The 18930-nt window shown below is 42.3% G+C and overlaps 1 protein-coding gene across 2 annotated transcripts; it reads right to left on the reverse strand.

Moving 5' to 3' along the window:
* Positions 1 to 743: 743 nt before the first annotated feature.
* TRPC4AP (transient receptor potential cation channel subfamily C member 4 associated protein) lies at positions 744 to 18549 on the reverse strand. 2 transcript variants are annotated; one of them, XM_072111862.1, is made up of 19 exons: positions 18525 to 18549; positions 13865 to 13993; positions 12108 to 12224; positions 10847 to 10904; positions 10264 to 10319; positions 9259 to 9387; positions 8930 to 9131; positions 7978 to 8166; positions 7512 to 7654; positions 7178 to 7309; positions 6609 to 6667; positions 5173 to 5274; positions 4562 to 4645; positions 3834 to 3924; positions 3529 to 3669; positions 3091 to 3202; positions 2876 to 2988; positions 2510 to 2716; positions 744 to 2413 (listed from the first exon to the last, which is right to left on the reverse strand). In XM_072111862.1, the coding sequence occupies exons 1-19, from the start codon at positions 18528 to 18530 to the stop codon at positions 2276 to 2278; spliced, it is 2208 nt and encodes a 735-aa protein (XP_071967963.1). In that variant the 5' UTR covers positions 18531 to 18549; the 3' UTR covers positions 744 to 2275. The 2 variants fall into 2 exon arrangements, with proteins under 2 accessions (XP_071967963.1, XP_071967962.1); XM_072111861.1 differs by lacking the exon at positions 18525 to 18549 and adding an exon at positions 18162 to 18442.
* Between the last annotated feature and the right edge of the window lie 381 nt (positions 18550 to 18930).

Raw genomic sequence — 18930 nt, forward strand, 5'->3', positions numbered from 1 at the left:
TTTTCTGTAAGAACAGTTGTGGTGGAAAAACTATACAAGCAATTATATCCAATATTCATGTATTAAATCTACTAAATTGAGCTATAGAAGTACACAACCTCTGCAACTCCACGTTCCTCTCCTCAGATGTGTATAAACAGTCATCTCTTATCTCAAGACAGATTAAGCAGATTGGGAATGAGTCACGACCTGTAAGGCGTCTCGGATTATGGCACCGACACCAGCCCACCACCTAGTAATAATACATATAGCTTATATGCTTAGCTTACAATGGCTTCCCAGGCAAAAAACAGTTATTAGATCGATGTATTCAGACCCAAAATGAACAGGTAGTCTCACTTGGCTCAGAGACTGACATGGTCTTCAAATCACAGGCTGTGCGGTGTCCAGTTTCATAAAACTAACATAATACCAGGAAGGCTGATATATGATACAAGGGGTCCATGCTTCCCTGCTAAACATCATAATTACAAAGGGGAAGCAGGGACTCCTTGTATCATACATCACTATGATGCACACAGAGTCCAATCCATGCTACTGTGGTCAGTCCAAGAAAGGTACAGTCCATGAAGAGGACCAACCACAGCAATGTAAGACTGCCCTAAAGTTCACATTCTAAAAAGGAATGGTCCTTTAACCATGTGTTGCAATGTGATGGTTTGTATCTATGGATATGATCCAGATAAGATTAGAGTCTGTAGGAACATAGAGTAACAACAGAAATAATGAGACTTAGCCGGGGAAACATTTAAATTAGAAGCATCTCTTTATTTACACCATTTCTAAGTCACAAGTAATCTTTCTCTATATATATATATATATTTATATATCAAACAAATATACCTGGGGCTGGAAATAATAAAACGTAAACATAAAAAGGGATGAAATGTGAATGTGCAACCCCTCAGCGGATAGACAAAATGTTTATAAAACATCAATATAAGTCATCGTAGGGGGCCACGCACACCGCTCAGTATAGGAGACCGCAGGGGCTCACCAAGTATTACACAGTAACTGATGGCCAACGTTCGCCATTGTCGCAAGATGGAACGACATCAACATCTATTGCCATTGTACAGTAACTGGGGAAGATATCTCGGGGTTGTAGCCAATTACGATGGGAAACTTTACATGTCAGCAAGAAGGAATGGGCACTGACTAACTGTACTGTAACATCAGGTTACTGATCAAAGATGGAGGGAAAAATGGAGGGATTTCATATTTTCAAGCACATTAAATGTTAAAAACGTATAACCAAAGGACGTCTCTACCTTCGTGATATCTAAGGCACCCATCTCCACAGTTTTATCCGTCAGGAATCATAGGCGCGGAGATGTGCAACCACAGATATGTCTGGGTATTGCCGTCCTAAGGTGACAATAAAATGGCAGTCCTTCTTCATAATACCTTACAAAGAGACGTGTACATTCAAATCAGGTCATGACTCTAAAAACGTAGAGACCCCCCCCTGCTCCACACCTTGTACCGCGATAGGTCAAGTATTAAAAAGCCACTCTATGTCAGAACCAAGTCGTAGAATTGTTATAGTATGTGAAACACACTTTCTGCAAAAAAACAAAACAAAAACATACAATCATGGTAAAGTAAAAAGGAACTAAATCCAAGCATCGACATCACCGTTCCTGAGAAGAAAATCCGAATGGCAATTGAAAGCGGTGGGGTGCACCTTAAATGAGGGGAGCGGAGGTTAAGATGGAGGGGGGGTTAGTAATGATCATAGGAATTTGTAGGTAAGGCCAATTCCAAAATCTAAGAAAGGAACTGATATTAGATAAAAACTGGGTCACACCCACCCCCGTTCCTAGTAAAACAAGGATTTGACAGCCACCACCCACCATCAGCTTTCAGGTCATTAATAAAGAATTTCGGAGCTTTCTTGCCATTTTTGGCCTCTTTAAATTATTGCCGGGTCCCCACTGTCTGCTTCTAGTGGGAATAGGAAGACAACCGGGTCCTGGATGGCTGCAGTGTTTCACGACGTTATGTCTGAACCGCACAAGAGAAAAAAAAGGAAACAGGAAGAATAAAACCTTTAGTCAAATAAGAAAACCAAACCCGAAAAGAAAAAGGTTCATGAACTGATGATGTCCCTGAATGTATTGCACAGACTTATTATCCTGGAGAGTGGCATCAATGGTTACTGCTGGGCACATTGACTTTTGGGCAGAATTAACAATCCAGGATGCAGGAAGTCCCCGGATCGCGGAAATCCCCTCAGAAGTATCTGTCCATACAGCAGATTCCCAAGCGTGGATCAGTCCTCCAGAAACTCCTTGTCCACGTCCATATAGGCCTCATCTATGTAACTTACTATGGCACAAGGAGATGTCCTGTCTGGAATTAACAAAACAGATACAGTCTCTTTCCAGTAGTTGAAGTTAATACATGAACTCTGAAAGAGAAGGTAGAATTGACATTATTATTGTATATTAAATGAAACCCCTTAACCCCTAAAAAACAAAAAATTTAATGTATAAGCTGAGCTCACATTTTCTAAGCAAGTGCTGTCTTTGTCCTTGTTAAGGTAATGCTGCTGCCAGAATCGCAGGAGGCTGTGGAAGTTGTTGAGTATGAACCCTGGGTATTTTTCCATACACTCCATGTCTCTGATGGTCTGCAGGTAGCACGGTAGTCGGCCTTTCCTTCGGGCCAGCATTAGGATCACAAGGCTTGTATTTAAACAGCTGACATTCTCCTGTAATGGAAACATTCAGGACAAACACAGCAATAAGCAATAGTACAAACTAATAGATACATGCATACATAGAAAAATGTATGTATCTATTTATGTATGCATGTATAAATATACATACACACACACACTCTAAAAGAGGATCTTGGGGGAAGCCCTTACCTGTGTCAGTGTCTGCACATGAATGATGTTAATGAGCCGGAAGAGGAAAGACATACGGACGGACCCCTGGATCATATAGGACAAGAGCCGACACTCAGACAGAATTTCGGCCACTGTGAAGGCAAAGTACATTTAGAGATTAGAATTACCTCTGCTTTGATAAGAGATCTGTATTCTCCTGTGAGAAGTATTTGGGTATAATAGATGATCCTCACCTTTGATATCATCAGACTGGCTTTCAAACCGGTCCAGAGACAATGCAATGCACCTCACTAACATGTTCGAGTCCACCAATGAGCTGTTGATCTGGTTCAGGAAAACCTGAAACTAAAGCAGAAAGAAACAGCCATAAGAAGCCAAAGATGTGCTAAAAGGGTTGTTCAAAAAAGTTACTTCTCCCTTTTCTATAGAATATGAGACCCATTACATAGGGAGAGAGGTCTGACCACTGGGACCAACACTGAATGGGAGTAAGAGAACTTAAAACTGGAAGGGAATGTGACTCATAACGAAGGCACAGATTATAAGGCACATCTTATCTTTTAGGTCTAATAATAGGTCTCATTAGGTTAATCCAACATCTGGAAGACCTCATCCAAAAAGCGGTGTCCAAAAACTAAGGATTAACAAAAGTAACGTGCCCCATTCATTACCTTTTCATCAGTGTTAATATATTTGTTAAATCTCTTGAAGGCGTCTATGTTAAACTTCATCAGCTCCCCAAGGAGGTCAAAGTAGCTCTGAAGGACATCTCTAGATTTGCATTCACTGTCCACAATGCAGTAGAGGATGTGCTACAAGGATAGAAATGCTATGTTACACAGCAAAGTGTCATAAAATAACATGCAGATACAAAACGGAAAAGAAAGAGACCAAGACATGTCTAGCGAGAGCTGGGATCCTTCCTTTTACATTTCTTTCGCGAATGAGCCGGCCTGCATTTTAGGACGAAACTCACCTCTAATAGGCCTCGCTTTAAAAGAAACATCTGGTCGGCGTAAGAGGTCACACCTCGGAGAAAGCTTTCCACAGCCCGGGCCTGCCAGAACCTGCACGTATACAAAAAAATGGGTGAAGAGAACTCAAAACCACATCTCAAGCAAATAGGTACATAAAGAACAAAGAAAAAGAGGATGCGTACAAGTAATTTTATTGAGCAACCAAAAATAGAATATTAAAAACAATTAAAAACACAAATCGTGTACGTAGCAATAGAGATGGATCATGCATTAGTAAATACACTTGTTTCGAGGTTATGGATATCATCCTTCTTACGCTCACCCCCCACGAGGCAATCATCTGTCTGCTTATGCCATCTCTGATGACTCCTAAATAACACTGCCCAGTCTACCTGGTAGCAGTGGTACACAGTACAAAGCTAGGCACACCCCAAAGTCCTTTAATATAGCTGATCAGTGCAGGTCCTGAATGTGGAATCTCCATCTCTCTCTCTTGTTGTTGGCCTATAATAGGCTTCTTGATAATATAAGATACTACCAGTGCTCAATGGACTAATCTCATATTGGTGAATGTATAATCAGAGTTTCTTGATAGATCAGCATGTGTGGCTAGGACAGAGAAGCAATGCAAAAAGTTTAATCTCTGGCTTTGTCTAAAAGTTAAGAGTTCCCTGAACATTGCACAATATATATTTTTCACCTGTTCCAACATAATAACTTAATGCACCTGAAAGACGACTCTGCTGGCTCCTTCTTCATGACGTGTAGTAGTCTAGTTAATAAGCCCTTCTTTCCATCACATACTAAGCTCCTGAAACAAATAGGAAACTGCTGTTAGTTCTTTCTTAGCCCTCATGCACAAAGATGTTTTTGTCCCATTGATTCACCTGATCCCCATTTACTTCTATGGGCTCATATACACATGGTTGCGGTTTGCACTGCCCATGTATGAGCCGTCTGCTTGAGCCACAAATCATAGAGTGGGTCCTATTACTGCCTGTGTTTGTGGCTTGTCAAGTTTTTTTGTACGATCATCCCGTGAGTGGACCTCACAAGACGATGACTTGCATACGCTAACAATAGACCTCGGATCAGTTATTTGCAGTCAGCGAAATGCAGGCGTTCATTTGCATGGAGACTTACAATGTGCTACTGTATTACAACAACAGGCTGAAACCCAGGGCTGATGTTAATATGCAAAATATACTGAGGACTACATAAGGCCATTACGACATATAACGCTTAGTCCAATCTATATGTCCCAGGATCTGCAATGGTTAAGGATAACACAACAACCAGGACTCTTGAACCAGGGGGTCTGGCTGTCAGATCTCTTACCTATCTGTATTCATCACAGCCTCCACTTCAGGGATATTTGCTTTCAAGGATATGGCACTCAGTTCATTTAATTCTTGGCTATTCAGCAGCAAATATTTGTTCCTGTAAATCGGGAAAAGACAAGTTTAGATAGGATTGTTAAGAGTCACATGATCACTACGGAAATCAGAAGGTATGAAGTAAAAAATAATATACTGCAAAGGCAGAATACTAAGCCACTTCTGCGGACTTGTAGGTCTGGTATACTACCTACTTGTGTGGTCCTGCAGTGATGTGTGTCCTCCTGCTGGAGGATCAATGTGTAGGCCAGAAATTTTTTTATTGTTATTGTTTTATTTGTTACTACTGCAGGTTTTGAAAACAGTCCATGATAAAAGAAAAAGTTGCTAGGTATGATTCCGATGCCTTTATAGAGAACCTGTTACCACATTTTAAGAAATACAACTAGTGACAGGTACCCATAGATCCCAAGTGATTATCTGATAGTTTCTTTTTGCTAAAAAATTGTTTCCCCTCAGATCCCTATAAAATCAGAGTTATAAACTTGCCTGGTATCTAACAATCTTTAGAGTGAGTCGGGGGTGTGGTCTCATGTCAGGTGACATCATCACAGGTCCCTTGGCCTCTTGCAATTAGCAAACTGTACCCCATGCACATAACTGACCACATAAAAAAAAAAAAAATCACAGCATGCCTGCATTGACTTCAACTCCTCTCCATGCAGGCTGCTGTGATTTTATGTCATATGATATGCAATGTTTTCATGAGATATATGCTTGGTGTACAGTTTGCCAATGTTCGGAGGCTAAAGGACCTTCAATGAGGTCACTCTGATCACATGACATTACTTCTGCTTGCAGAAAAAGCATGTGGCCGGAGGACGCCACGCCAACTTCAACTCGCTATAGACATCTTTGCATACCAGGTAAAATTATAAAGTTTATTATATGGAGATCTAAAAGAAACAATTTTTAGCTGAAAGAAAGATGTCATATAGTTTATTTGTATATGTCCCTATGATTTGTAAAGTGCTACTGAATTTGATGGCGCTATATAAAGATTATTATATTATTATTATTATTATAGTTACTAGGGCTCTATGGGGACCTGCCACTGTATTTGTGAAAAATAAGGTCACAGGTTACCTTAAATGGGCTACTAGTGAAGAATACACAATAAGTGACCACCAGCTAGCAGTCATCACAATGGGTTTTACCATGAACTTGTTTTCTGCTTGTAGGAGAAAGGGAGGAGGTCAGATGGAAACTATAGCTCAACTTGTGCAAAATAAATTACATGGGCAATACCCTGTCACCTGTAAACTAGCAGGGTCTACTTGCATCAAGAAGGGGGACAACGCATGGTCCGTAAACCTGCAGTAAGCAATGTGTGTAATGTGTGTAGGGAGATATAGTGATTGAGTTCACGTCACTTACTCATGATGGTCACTGAAACTCTGGAGCAATCTCAAAAACTGGATCTTGAGCGATATATCCTAAAAAAAATAATATTCACAGTCATAAAGAAACACAAGGGTAATGCAAGAAATATGTATATATAAAAAGGTTAAAGAGGTGAAGAAAAGAGTTCATCAAAAGTAGAAACGTTTATCTCCTAACTATTCTCCTGTAGCTTAATTTCTGACCTTGCCTACAACTTCTATGGTCTCTGCTTCCAAGTCCCTCTAGATACATGGGAAATGCTGCTTAGCCCAACATTTTCTGGACACTGTTGAAGCATTTCTTGACCATCAAGAGGCATCCAGAAGTTGATAAGAAAATGAGTGGTGAGAATGGAAATTGCGAGGACCATGTGCAAAACCTTTAATATAAGACGACTGCCAGCAAACAATATTCATGGCATTCGCTATACATAAAGGTTCCATTACCCCACTAGAGAATGAATCCTATGTAGCTATACAGTATAGACAGACCTATAATATATACTTTATAATGGATGCAATTTTCAGTATTCAATGAATGCTACAAACCCTTCTACTACTTACAGGACTGCAGTCACAGTTCTGGTTATGTCCATGGAGAACTAGGGAAGACGCTGAATGTTTCCTCCAGATCAGCTTGTCAAAGAGATTATTGAGTCCCGGGATCAGTTTGAACTCTGCTATCATCTTATGGACCTTTAAGACCATAAAAAATAAAAAAAGTGAAAATAAGTAAAAGATTAAAACAAATAAATCATATGTTAAGGGGTGACATTTAGTGCTTCCTCATCAAGTTGATGGAGAATGTAGTCCACAGTGAGCCTGTCTGGAGATAAATACCAACATCCACACATACAATAATAATAGAGATGACCTGAAAGTCCAGCAAGGCACATACCTGATTCCTCTGTCGCCCCATCAGCAGGACACAGAGCACGTACAGGACCTCCACCTTGTACATGATCTCATGCATGATCTTCATGGATTGCGGAAGCTGCGTTCTGGAGGAAGCATTAGCCAGACCGCTCTCATCCGAGGATTCTAGGAGACAGATAACACGCCTAAGGCTATATTCAGACAAACTTGTGCCCGACGTACAGTAGCATGGCGGGCACACAGCGCCGGGTAGAGGAGCCGCTCACCCCCCACCTCTCTCCATAGAGAAACATGGTGCGCGGCGCTGTATTCCGGGGAAAAATAGGACATGTACCGCTCCATACGGTGCCATGTGACCATCGCCACCATATGGTTGGACGTTTATCAGACGTATATACGTCCCCCAACGGCCGTGTGAACGAGGCCTAAGACTCACATCTCAGCCAATAGATATAGAACTGCACCGGCTAACCTGCAGGACAACTTACCTGTCCCGCTCTGCTCTGTCTCCTCGTGAGCCACACGCATCAAGGCATCCAACACCAGTGCATTGTCCAGCCACGTGTACCACTCCTCCAGCTCCTGTAAGAAGGTGGTTGTACCTGTAGACTCAGACACTTTGCGGGTAGCAAGCTTGCATAGCCTCTCTATGAAGCCTGGGATGTTCAGGAGGGTGGCTGGGGATAAAGCATGAAAACAAACATATAAAGGACGTTATATGCTAGTTGGGGAAAAACTCAAACAATCCAAATGCTCGTTACAGGTGTACCATTTCACAGCAGTCGCCAGGAGCCATGGGTCATGTGACCCTGTGCAGGAGGACCTAGAACAGGACATCTGTCTTTCGGCGGATGGACATGCAGTTATTATGGTCTGCACGCTTCTTCTGTCATCCCCACTCCCATATTAGTGTCCATATCTGTGGCACACCCCTCCAACCACTGATATGGGAGCGGTTATTATGAAGGGGGAAGTGCAGACAGCAATTACTATATGATCCTCTCATCCACCGGAAAACATCAGGATGCAGGAAGTCAATGCACAGTAATCTGTGATGTGACATCTTCCTAATATCAGGCAATGCCCAGTAATGTGTGGTGTGGCACCTTTCTAATATCAGACAATGCCCAGTAAGGTGTGGTGTGGCACCTTCCTAATATCAGGCAATGCCCAGTAATGTGTGGTGTGGCACCTTCCTAATATCAGGCAATGCCCAGTAATGTGTGGTGTGGCACCTTCCTAATATCAGGCAATGCCCAGTAATGTGTGGTGTGGCACCTTCCTAATATCAGGCAATGCTTAGTTATTTTAGGTGTGATAGTTTCCTAATATCAGGCAATGCCCAGTGATCTAGGATTTGATAGGTTCCTAATATGAGCCTCGCTTTTAGTTCCTATGTACACTCTAACCACCATCTTTGCACGGATATGTCAGGTTCACCTTGGTTTATTTCGGCTCTAGAGGGACTCTGCGTCTTCTTCTGTTGAGCATCTTTAGCGAGCAGTGTATATTTATCATCGTTCCCTGTATCCAGCTCCGATATGGTGACGGAAAGGATCCTACAGAAGTTCGCCAGTTGTTGCTGATCGAAGCTCGACACAAGACTGGCAAGATTAGGTATATCTTCCAGCTGGATCATCTCCTGCAGAAATATATGTATGCGGAGGCTGAAACCTTCTATGCTGAGGTGTCTTATAGGTCAGAGATGGTCTGTGGTGCATTACATACAGAGGAACTAACACATCCTACAAAATAACCCACATCAGTACCTTTTTAACACCCAATATGTCTTCTATGAGAGTTGCTGTTTGCAGGAAGGTTTTCTTGTTGGTCATGAGCGTGAAGAGAAATAGCACAAAGTCGTTCCGTTCTGCCAAGCGCTTGGTGACGCCTTCTGTCTATGGAATCAAAAAGACAAAATTCAACCTAGAAAAGCATCTCCAGTGAATATTTGTTAGAATCCCCTTACCTTTAAAGCCAAAAAACATATTTGGCACAACAAAGTGATAAATAAAATCCACATTTATAGTCAAACCCGGATGGTTCTAAAGCCACAGCCAGGCAGTCCCGTCACAACCCTTTGGCCCATGGCCTGCATTTGGTACTGCAGATCAGCAGCTTACAACTGATAGTGAATAAATGAGTGGGTGGACAGGATACTACATAAATCTGCTCAACTGCTCCTGCTCTATAACATGCTGCTTGCGGATAGGAAACCATGTACATTCTGCTCTATGGCACGCTGCCTACAGATCAGACTGTATTGGTCAATTTCCCTTGAACGTGTTAGGATAATCAAGTCTTACCGATTCTCTACCACAAGAATCTGACAAGCAAATCCATGTACGACAGGTAAAACCACTTTAGTGTTAATTGCGGTGACAAAACTGACACCTATTGATAGTTGTGTCCCAGACTTAACAGGTATCACGGTTACTAAGGACAAAAAATGCCAATAATTAATGAGTAGAGGTATTAATAAAGTGCTTTCTATCTTTGGATGAACAGGATACTGAAGCAGCAGAGTTAATAGAAGGAACTAGGATTCTGGTTCTGTTCATGCAGAGAAACAGGACCTGAATCAGATCATGATCTATTTATTAACTCAAATCCCAATTTTATGAGCTGCTGTCAGATTAACCAGAACCAAGACCTTTCCTGTAATTATTTTAACATAAGGTTCTCCCCCAGATACTTCATGTAATGGATTTTTTGCAGATCTAAAATATCTGTGCAGAATTCAATTAAACATCTTGAATGTAGAAGGTTCTTACACATATGCAGGTGTTGTACAGGATACTCAGGCAGTCCTTTATCAGCTCGTCATCAACTGGAAAAGAAGGAGATGGTTTCTCAATTAGATTCTTGCTAGAAGCTATTGCTAGACATTATACATGAATGGAGGCAAGACTGGCTGCCTCTACCCAGACGGCAGGGATCAGGCTGATGAATGGAGACATGCCCGATCCTTCTAAAAGAAGGCACAAAAAACACTGCAGAAACTCTTTTTTGGCGTTAGCTTGGGTCTTGATGATAGGAACCCAGTAAATTGCAACGTATCACGAGGGTGACAAATTTTCCTTGTATCCCTGGGTGACAATCCTCATCTATTGCTTACATCATTCAAAGGGTTAAGTCACCCTCTTCAAAACAGCATCTAGAGGTGTGAATGGGGAATGATTCTACATAATATGGTAAACCTCCCTTTAAAACTATTATCCCGGACGAGCCATTTTGAGGCTAACTATAGCAGACTAATAAACCATTACAACAAGTGACACTGTGTATAATGGACTAGTCACACGTCCCCACCTCCTCTGTAAGGCATGACCGGCTGCTCTGAAATGAGTCACTTACTTTTGTGTTTCTTCTTCTGAGGGAAAAGACTTGGCCGCATGAGAATCTCCACTAATAGCTGCAGGGAGACACAGGGTTAATTCAATGTAGTTCTGTAAAGCACTAGATATATTCTCATCATTATATGGAGGCCACATTGTCAGAATAGTAGCTTGCCCTTCTATCAATACCGTCCATTGCCCCATAAATTACAACATAGTGCATACAATGCTGAATTGCTGAAAGGGCGGCTCCAATAATGCAGATGCTTTCACAATAGTAGACAAATTCACTTCCAGTAACTCAGTGTCAGCCATAAAGCACATAGAATATTTATCATCTTATTAAAGAGCCTTGTGCGAGAGATTTAAAGGGATCCCGGCGCAATGAGCATCGAGTCCAACCCGTGCATGACAGGGGAGGGGAAGCGGAGAAGAATCCAGTTGATTTATGGGAAAAGATTTAGTTGAACTTGTAACTTGCTAAAGGTTTACAACTACTTAGGAAATGTCATTTTCATAGTTGTGAGTCGTCGCTATACGATTCTTTCCACTGTACATTCCTGGAATATTTGTACTAAACATTGCAAAACAGAAATCCTGGTTTAGGGACTTGGTGCTTAGAAGAATTGTTTCTATTTCTCAACTATGGAAACTTAAAATGTAAACATGGAAATAAGAAATCCTAATACTCCAACCTACTGTATTTAACCTATACCCAGGGCCACATGAGCCGTAATAGCACTTTATACAACGATATATGAATAATCAGAATTCTAGTTGGCATTTTACACTTTCTAATCACTATAATGGGAGTTGCTTTTCAGACACAAAAATTACTGCATTTGGTAACAGATTTTCAGACAGATAAAGTAGCCAATTCTACACAAATTTAGATTGATATTGATTGTCCAGGTATCTGCATGTGTACACACACTTTCACTTCCATTTCCTCTTTACATCCCTTTAGGGCCTAACTAGCTGAGACCCCAACAGATCGCGAAGACGAGGGGTCCCATGGGAGACTAATGGCGCAGATGGCCGCACATGACCGTTTTTCTCCATTTCTATGGAGCCGACGGAAATTGCTGAGCAACCCTTCGTTTTGGCGATCTGTGGGGTCTAAGCTCTGATCTAAAGCTACAAAACCTACATAATATGTGACAGGTCCATTAGTTTTATTCTACATCTACTAGTAATCCCATAAAACACAATATACAGTCCATAGCGATCTAATAATAACCCAGATATAACCAACATGTCAGGATATACACAAAACTTACATCAACTCCACCAAACAGATCAAATGTGTACGTGTTGGGAAAAGGCAACTCCGGACCAGACTTCTTATCATCGGTCACAATTGCCATCGCTTCCATAGAAAGTAGAGGAGAGATTTCCTGTCGGTGGACAAAAAAAACACAATCACACAAAGCAAGTTGGATTAGATGGACATGGCAGATACTTATGAGACATGAAAATATAACAGTAAGCAGAGAGATCCTTGGTCCTGCCACTGGACAGAGAACGGCGCTGTCCCCTTCCTGTTCCATCCTCATAGATGCTGGGAACAGCTGATCTATTAGGGTACCGAGTGCAGGAACCTCATTAGGATATTAATGTCCTGTACATTTTGCACATAAAAATACTAAATCATAAGTAATTAATGCTAGAGGTTTATGTATCAGCTTCCATGACTGACTAAACAGCTGTTTATTAGAGGCGATACATTGTAAATTCCATTTTTTGTGGATGAGCTTCTTCTGACTGGTCCTTTTTACCAGTTACTAGAAATCTAGTACTTAGCTTGTGTCAGATCCCAATAGCCTATGCCAGTGGTGGCGAACCTATGGCACTGGTGCCAGAGGTGGCACTCGGAGCATTTTCTGTGGGCACTCAGGCCTTCACTCCAACTCAGAGTTTGCCAGCTAGGACTCAAGGTTTTCTCCTGTGATCCAATACATCCCAGGACGCGCCATGCTCAGCGCTATTTAGCTGCCAGGACTACAGGAGGAGCGAGAAGTTGTGGATAGAGATGGATTGTCATTGGAGCTCCTGTTCTGGGTCCCCTGATTCTTACTCTTCAGGGGACCCTGGAGGGAAGATACAATCCAAATTTCTCCATCATCTTTCTATTGTATTGGTGAACTCAGGACACCAATACAATTGAAACATGTGATACAGCAGGGATTAATAAGTTACTGCTTAATTTGTCATGCTGGCACTTTGTGACATAAAAGTGGGTTTCTGTTGTAGCGTGGGCACGGTCTCCAAAAGGTTCGCCATCACTGGCCTATGCTATGCAGATTTAGAAAAATGCCTTTGTCAGCATTCTGAGTCATTTCAGTAGTTTATTACAGTTTAATTCACATTACCCAACTCCCTGCCAGCAGCATGGGGTGAGTCCCGGGGAGGTGCAGCTGTAGCCTGTATGTACCCCTTTCTCCTCGTACATTCTTCCTCCCTTCCACACCATCAATGCACATGACAGGAATTGGGGAGGAAGCGGGATGAGAGTAGACGAAAGGAGACTGACACAGCTGCAGCTGCCCCCGCCCCTGGAACTTACCACACACTGCTGGTAGGGAGCCAGGTAATGGGAATAAATCTTATATAAATTACTAAAAGTATGAATGCTTAAAAAAGGAATATTTAAAACCAGCATAGCATATGCTATTGGGACCTGTCACCAGCTAAAATTGACATTCCTGGACACAGGTTTACATTAGAGCTCTGCATTTTGTGGATCTCATTTCTCACCTTTATTTTTATAAAAGTAACAGTTTCTAGACACTACCGAGACCACAGGACCCAACTGCTTCCTGATCCCTTTTCTTGATGGGCCGAACAGCTGATCCTGCAGGTCATCAACTAGAATTCATGGCAAACCCCTTTAAATATTTTGGTGCAACCAGCCGATTATATGCCCGATCAGTGATCATAGGGTCAAACTGTATAGGCCCTCTAACCCAGCAACAATTTCTGAGAGAGACAGGCCACGTGAGGTTAGTGGTCCTCTTAAAGAGGGTGACATCTGTACCTTCAGTATGGCCTGGCACTGGGAGAAGTCACTGTTGGGGTGGCTGCCTTCATACAACTTGCGCAGGAGGAGGGGGATACTGTTCCACTTGGCCTGCTTGTCCCTTTCTTTAAGTAGTTCCTCTGAAATCTGTGAAGAAAGCAACGTTCATGAGAATGAGAGGTTCCTAAATGACAATTGTAAGAGAGTAGAGATAGAAAAGGTGTCACCTGGCGCCCCAAGTATGTGAAAAGGATGGCCGTGGTGGCGTACAACAAAGCGTATATAAAGTCTAGAACGGGCTGCAGCCTATCCTGTGACCGTCTGTAGTAGACTGGCGGTATTAGATACAAGTTAAGAAAATATGGATGGAAAAAACAGGTTTTTGGTGTACGCGCTGCCCCACAGACTTTAGAAAGCATGTATTAGAATGAAGCGCAATTTTATTATGAGGACTATGCATTTTGAGGACACCCCGTCCTCTTCATCAAGTCCAATTAGTAACACACACTGAAAACATTATAAAGAAAAAATGATATATAAATAAAAAAGGTAAATGGACCAATAATAAACACATGGACGCATACAAAATGTAAAAGTTCATGTAATAGGTCTCTAAATGAACTGAGAGAAACCTATATAAGTTCTCAACTATGCGAGCTAAAAACAATTCAATAAAACATATGAAAGCACAAGATATTGTTATTCAGATAAATGTATAATAGATAGCAGAAAACAAGGTTTACACAGGTCCGAGTCCTTTCCATAGATCACATATAGAACAATGTAGCGGGGTCCCCAGGGAGGAATGGATAAGACGCTGGGATGCTGGAAAACATTACTAACTGTAGTAACTCACTATTAGAGAGGCAGATTTATCACAAGTGTTGAGGTAAAACCAATCAGAGCTCAGCTTTCATTTTATAAACACCTGTGAGAAAATTAAAGCTTGGCTCTGATTGGTTTCCATCAGAACTGTTCTGCTCTCAGACACTTCTGATAAATCTCCCAAAGGACTGAGTGGATATCCCACTGGACCAGGGATGTATATGGTCAGGATCTATTGTGGATTTCCCACACGGAAAACGTGTTGCGGATTACAACCAGATTTAGAAGATGCAGAAAATTCTCTTCATCAAAACTGACATCAGATTCAGAGTTTTTCATCCACAAAAAGTCCATTTACTGCTGCAGATTCACAGTGTAGACGGAAAATCTGCAGGGAATCCACGGACTACAAGTTACATGATGGATTTTTACATCAACATCGGACGCCCATCTCCGGATCTATGTGACTCTACCCTAAAAACTGGCCAGGCACAGGATGATTGCGTAAATGTGTGGCCATACTCCGTGCCAGGAGGGTGGTAGGATGTGAGCTTTATTTATCACTGGAAACTCCCTTTTAGAAACTAAAATCCTATTGCTTTCACTTCTACTTGTATGCAGAGTAATATTTCCTTTATTTATATAGCGCACACAGATTACGCACCGCTGCACAGAGTTTGCCAAATCAGTCCCTGTCCCCAATGGGGCTCACAATCTCATCAACCTACCAGTATGTGTGGGAGGAAACCAGAGGACCCGGAGGAAATCACAAAGAGAACATACAAACTCTTTGCAGATTTTTACCTGGATGGCACTTGAACCCAGGACCCCAGCACTGCAAGGCTGTAGTACTAACCACTGAGCCACGATGCTCCCATAGTAGAGCGCTGTCCTGGGAGCGCTCTATATGCGATACATCTTTATTGAGCTTGTAGATGCACATCCATACAGGAGATGTCAGTCTACAGGACACACACACACTTCATGCTGCCTGCACACCCGTCACTTTCCCTATTAAAACAATGGACATTTCTACAGAAGACAATGCACCCACCCAAATCTACATTACTTCTGGGGTACCACTGGAGTTTATGGTGTAATGCCATATTTTCCAAAAGCAGTACAGGCAGTCCCCGGGTTACATACAAGATAGGGTCTGGAGGTTTGTTCTTAAGTTGAATTTGTATGTAAGTCGAAACTGTATATTTTATAATTGTAGATCCAGACAAAAAAAATTTTGGCCTCAGTGACAATTTGAATTTAATTTTTTTTTGCTGTAATGGGAGCAAGGATTATCAATAAAGCTTCATTACAGACACCTTACAGATGATCATTGCAGTCTGGGACTATAGTAAAGCATTCAGAGCTTCACCAGATTTCAGAGGGGTCTGTCTGTAACTATGGGTTGTCTGTAAGTCAGGTGTCCTTAAGTAGGGGACCGCCTGTATTCTTGTGGACTCTTGTGTTTTACGGCTTTCACTTGATTCAATCACAGAGATTCCAAATTTATATAACTTTTATTATGTTTTTAAAGATTTTGTTTCGCCATATTCTGATACTAATTACTTTTGCTTACTTGGTTGCACGACCTGAGTAAGGTGTCGTTTGTTGCAGGATGAGATACCGTTCCCATTGCTACCTTTGGGGCCTGTATGACTTTTTGATCAATTTTTATTAAAAATTTTTATCTGTTGCAAAATGGCAAAAAAAAGCGCCACAATTTGTGATAATGCAATTTCCATTAGGATGCTCACGTCCGGGAATAACAGTTTTTACATTTTGATCAGGCATTTTGGGACGCGAGGACAAAAGACATGTTAATCCTTGTCTCGTTTTATTTATGTTCTAGGGAAAGGGGGATTATTTCAATTTAAAGGGGGTTTTCCCACGAAGGAAAGTTAGGCCCTATCCCGTGGGCCTAACTCGCTGATCAGTGGGGGTCTCAGTGGTGAGAACACCGCAGATCACGAAAAGGAGGGGTCCGTCGGTCGGTCCTCCTCTACTGGAGCAAACGGCCGCGCATGACTGTTCTTCTCCATTAATCTCTATGGAGCTGACGGAGATCTGTACTTGGCAATTTCCGTCTGCTCCATAGAGATGGAGCAGAACAGTCACGCACGGCCGTCTGCTCCAGTACTCTGACGAAGCGACAAGGGGTCTGACGGACCTCTTGTTTTCGCAATCTGCGGTAGTCGCCGTGCTAAGCCCCCCCACTGATGAGCAAGTTAGACCCTTTCCTGTGGATAGGGCCTAACTTTCCTTCATGGAAAAACCCTTTAAGGGATTTGGCTGCAATTCAATGAGCTAACATCAGGGAGAACTCAGCTCCAATTGGGAGTTTTAGAGGTGAGCGTTTGCCACCTCATAACATATGAAAAGGGCTCAGCCCTTCAGCTCTCTCTATAAATCCGTAACACCAAGTATAGAGTTGTCATGTGGTGGTAAAGTGACACATGGCAGATGACACATGGAAGTCCAATAAATAGGAGTGTCCACCTACACTCCATTCTGCACGAGGCTTTGTCATCTCAGCGTTCTGACCCCCTGTGATCAGACACGTATACCCTATCCTGTGAAGTCTGCTGCACAGTCCCTTTAAATTAGGGAAGCAATCACTTTGTAGATTCAATTAGAGGGGTAGATATTCCTTTGTGCCAGTTTTATTACAATACGGCAGCAGTTTCAGAAACATATTAAAAAATTTTTTTAACCAGTTGACCTCTATGGGTTTTGCTGCATCGTTCCTTACACTACAATAATGTGAGCGCACTCTTAGGCCTCACCCATCGCAGTCAGGACGCAAAATCTTTGTATTATGTCAATTCATAGGATGTTCATGTACAGGAAGGACTGGCTGATAATATGATGGATGATCTACAGAGGACAATTATGAAGAACACCTTCGCTAGGACATCAGTCCTGAGACCACCAATATGAGATCACTTTCTAAGTTGTTAACTGTTGCTACTGCAAAGGGACTGAGGTTAAACCTTGTTTACCTACACCCCTCCAACTGCAGCCTTCTCCTTCGCCCACCAATGACGGCTTCCACATTAATCTGACTCTCACAGCCTAAGTTTATGCCATCAATTATTTCAAGTACCCACTCGCAAAGGTCCTTTATGTATACTATCTGCCAGGTCACCATCAAGGAATGTATTAAGAAAAAAAAAATTAAAAAAATCCTTGGAAAAAAACACTAATGTGAACACAGTCTTGGGTTAAGAGTTGGAGTACTTCTCTCAATCTCAGAAATGTCATATAAAAAGTAACACGACCAGCATCAGAGCTTAGGTAGTCGTCTTCACCCAGCTTTCCCAGATTCCTGGAAGGAAATTCAGTCCAATGACACAATTATTCCTCCCTCCTGCTCCACAATCCAGGGCCTGATGTCAATGGCTCCATAGAGATGTGTGTGATATACAGTACACATAGGAGTGATGGGCACACAGCTGGCACCACCATATACCCAGCACAGGTAAACTCTCACCTGAGATCCCCGGGTCAGACCGCACCCGGTGAGCTGCCCCCGCCGGACCCGATGTAATATGTTCTCCACCCGGCAGTTACCCGGGCCCAGCCGAGGATTCGTAGCCCCCGCAGCGGCCATGGATCCGTCCACTACCGAACAACGGGAAGTGAGGATATTAAACCGGATACAGCGCCCCCCACCGTCCAGCACGACGAAACCCGGCGCAATGCATGCCGGGAAATGCATTCCTGGATTCGACTGGACCCGTGGAGGCGCCATACCGGAAGTGAGGCGCTGTGCATTCTGGGAATTGTAGTCTACTATTAAAAGCGTATATACGTAGACGTAGCTGCAAAAAAAAAAAAAAGGGTCAGTTCCCACCTGCATTTGGCATCCGTTTTACAATTGAAACAGATGTCTGGACAGATACATTTGTAAGGGGGGGTTTTATCAGCAGAACGGTTCTAGTTGCCCATGGGAACCAATCAGAGCTCAGCTTTAATTCTCCCACAGCTGTTTATAAAATTAAAGCTGAGCTCTGATTGGTTTCCATGCGCAATTAGAACAGTTTACCTCAGACACTTGATGATAAATATCCCTGTAGTATTTGTTTTTCAACGGATACCTTTAACCCCTTAAGGACGCAGGGTTTTTCGGCTCATTTCTCGCTCTCCAACTTCAAAAATCCATAACTTTTTCATTTTTACGTGTACAGACCTGTGTGAGGGCAAATTTTACTTTCCCGTAATGTTATTTATTTTAACATGCCGTGTACTGCGAAGCTGAA

This window comes from Engystomops pustulosus, chromosome 6 (genome assembly GCF_040894005.1).
Source record: "Engystomops pustulosus chromosome 6, aEngPut4.maternal, whole genome shotgun sequence".
In the NCBI taxonomy this organism is placed as follows: domain Eukaryota; kingdom Metazoa; phylum Chordata; class Amphibia; order Anura; family Leptodactylidae; genus Engystomops; species Engystomops pustulosus.